The 3,396-nt window shown below is 36.7% G+C and overlaps 1 protein-coding gene across 1 annotated transcript; it reads left to right on the forward strand.

Annotated features, from left to right (window-relative positions):
* The first annotated feature begins 419 nt into the window (after window positions 1-419).
* LOC129405658 (olfactory receptor 4C15-like) lies at window positions 420-1,358 on the forward strand. Its single transcript, XM_055142577.1, has one exon. It carries the CDS (start codon window positions 423-425, stop codon window positions 1,356-1,358), a length of 936 nt encoding a protein of 311 aa, XP_054998552.1. The 5' UTR covers window positions 420-422.
* The last annotated feature ends 2,038 nt before the right edge of the window (window positions 1,359-3,396 follow it).

Consider the following 3,396-nt stretch of genomic DNA (forward strand, 5'->3'; position numbering starts at 1 on the left):
TGTAAATAAAAATGTAGAAGAGAAGGAAAAAAGAATAAACCCATTCACAGCCAAGAAAAATTCAAATATCTAAAAATTAATAAAGTTTCTCTTTAAAACTCATTCTAGCAAATCTTTGCTAAGCAATCCAAATTGACTATTGACAAAGTTATTTTGGAACACTATCAAATAGAAGTTTGTGGAGTTAAGACAATCTAATGCTATTTAATAATATGTCTCATATTTTTATCCAGTTCTTCTATACCACCACATTTTACAAATAATTTTGCAGCTCAAAAAATATAGAGCACCAAATATAATTTGACTTATGATAAAATATATCATTGATATACGTGTTAAGGAAAAATATGGTGTGCATATTTTATTCTTTTGTTACAGATTATATGACTACTCTGGTAGCTTAGAGCTTCTCCTTGGAGATAATGCAAAACCAAAGTTTTGTAACTGAATTTGTCCTCCTGGGACTCTCACAGAATCCAGATATTCAGAAAATAATATTTGTTATATTTCTGGTTGTCTACATTGCAACTGTCACTGGTAACCTACTGATTGTGGTGACCATCCTGAGCAGTCCAGCACTCTTGGGCTCCCCCATGTACTTCTTCCTGGCTTTTCTATCCTTCCTGGATGTGTGCCTCTCCTCTGTCATTGCCCCCAAAATGATTGTTGACCTTCTCTATGAAAAGAAAACCATCTCATTTGGAGGCTGTATGATGCAGCTCTTTGTTGGACACTTCTTTGCTGGAGCAGAGATGATCGTCCTCACAGCCATGGCCTATGACAGGTATGTGGCCATCTGCAAGCCTTTACACTATTCTACCATCATGACTTCAAGGCTCTGCAGCATTTTGATTGGAGTAGCCTGGACTGGGGGACTTCTTCATTCCATTATCCAGGTTACCTTTACTTCCCAGCTGCCCTTCTGTGGCCCTAACATCATCGATCATTTCATGTGTGACTTGTTCCCATTACTGAAGCTTGCCTGCACCGATACTTATGTCTTTGGCCTTTTGGTGGTGGCCAACAGTGGATTCATCTGCATCCTAATCTTTTCCATGTTGCTTGTGTCTTATGGGGTCATCTTGTTTTCTCTGAGAAGTCACAGCACTGAAGGACAGAGGAAAGCCCTCTCCACCTGTGGGTCTCACATTGCTGTTGTGGTCATGTTGTTTGTCCCGTGTATATTTGAGTATGCACGGCCACCATCTGCTTTCTACTTTGATAAAATGGTGGAGATATTCTACACCATGCTAACTCCTCTGCTCAATCCTTTGATTTATACTTTCAGGAATAAGGAGGTGAAGAATGCCATAACCAAATTGTGGAAAAGATTAATGGTTATTTCTGATAAAAAATAAATCATTCTGCACAGAAAATAAAATTCCTTGTAAAAACTTCAAATCATCTTGATGTAATATATTATGTAGTTACAAATATTATGTAGCTGCACAATTTGAATGAGGGTGAGGCAATAAACAACATAAATTATAAAGAGTTCTGGAAAATGTTTCACTGTCTTGAATATCCCCTCAGAATTCTTACTTAAAGGTTAGAGATGAATTGCATTTATATTTAAAATCTAGCAATTAGAAAAAATTAACTGGAATAAATCATCAGTGTTTGCCATCTGTTTTTGTGATTGAAGTTAAGTATGCTTTTGGGTAAGGAATGAAGCTTTTTTAATTTTTCTAAAGCGAAAATTTTTGTATCTAGAAATGTAAGGGGTCTTTTTAGTATCAAAATTTTCTTTATTCAATGTTCTGCAAAGAAATCTGGTTGAAATATACAATATTTTAATTAAATATGCAATATTTTGGGGCTGGAGCGATAGCACAGCGGGAAGGGCGTTTGCCTTGCAAGTGGCCAACCCGGGTTCGATTTCCAGCATCCCATATGGTTCCCTGAGTGCCGCCAGGAGTAATTCCTGAGTGCAGAGCCAGGAGTGACCCATGTGCATTGCCGGGTGTGACCCAAAAAGCAAATATATATATATATATATATATATATATATATAATATTTTAAATGCTCATAGAGTGCATTTATGTAATAAAGATTCTGCTTGTTTGATATTCATAAACCTTTTCCAGAATCAACGTAACATTCAATTTCTTCTTAACAATATCTTATCACAAATAATGTAGCTAATTCAGGCACTGGGACATTGAGGTCAGCTTTGTAAAATTTTTAATAGAAAACTTTTTTGAAAAACTTGAACTATATAGTATTTCACTAGAAAAATGTAAAAAGTACCGTACTTTCTAATCCCATGTTTCACCAGACTTTTGAAAACTTTATTTTTATTTGCCACAATCTTTTCTTCGATTTGGGCACAGATATCTATGTACTAATATATATACAATTTAGGCTGTATAGCATGTGCATATCACAAAGCAAAAATAGCAATGGAAAAAGAACATGACTTTTTTATAATATAAGATATTATTTTGAGTTTCTAAAATGTCAGTAGACTAAAGCCAGAGAGATGTTGCAGCAGGAAGGGCACTTGTCTTGCATGCAATTGAATCCATGTCTGATAATCATAATGCTGAATGGTCCCTAAATTCTGTGAGAAGTAATTCCTGAGTGCTGAGTCCAGGAAAAATTCCTGAGGACAGCTGGGTATGGCCTCAAATCAAAAAATCTCAGCAAACCAAAATAAGAATCAAGAGTTTAATAGGGACAATATCATGCTCTATCTTTTTTTTTCTTTTTTGGTCACATCCGGCAGTGCTCCTGAATTAGCACTCAGGAATTAATCCTAGCAGTGCTTGGGGCACACTATGGGATGCCAGAGATCCAATTGGTGTCTTTGGAGTACAAGGCAAACGTTCTACCCACTGTAACAGCACTCAAGCTCTCTATACTTTTTTTTTTTCATTTGTTTATTTTTTTTCAATTTTATTTTTTAATATTTTTTTTCATGAATCACCATGAGGTACAGTTACAGACTTACAAACTTTCGTGATTATGTTTCAATCATACAATGATAGAGTACCCATCCCTCCACCAGTGCACATTCTCCACCACCAATGTTCCCAGTATCCCTCCCGACCCTCCCATCCCCCCACTGCCTCTGTGGCAGGCACATTCCCTTTTACTCTCTGTCTCCTTTTGGGTGTTATGATTTAAGATATAGGTAGTAAGTGGCCATCATGTTTGGTCCATAGTCTACTTTCAGCACGCATCTCCCATCCTGAGCGGGCCCTCCAAGCATCATTCACTTACTGGTACATATACACAATGAAATACTATATGACTCTCTCTACTTTTATGTTCCTACTCCCAAACCTTCACAAAATCTGTGAGGGAATAATGGCTGAATCCAGCAACAAAACTCTGAAGAGGTGTTCATCTAAAATAAGACAAGCTGAGCAGTGCAGCACTGCTTTCCTTTT

Source organism: Sorex araneus, chromosome 6, assembly GCF_027595985.1.
Source record: "Sorex araneus isolate mSorAra2 chromosome 6, mSorAra2.pri, whole genome shotgun sequence".
Taxonomy (NCBI): Eukaryota; Metazoa; Chordata; class Mammalia; order Eulipotyphla; family Soricidae; genus Sorex; species Sorex araneus.

Coding starts and splice junctions, on each gene's coding strand:
- LOC129405658 (XM_055142577.1), top strand. CDS start 423: ATGCAAAACCAAAGTTTTGTAACTGAATTTGTCCTCCTGGGACTCTCA.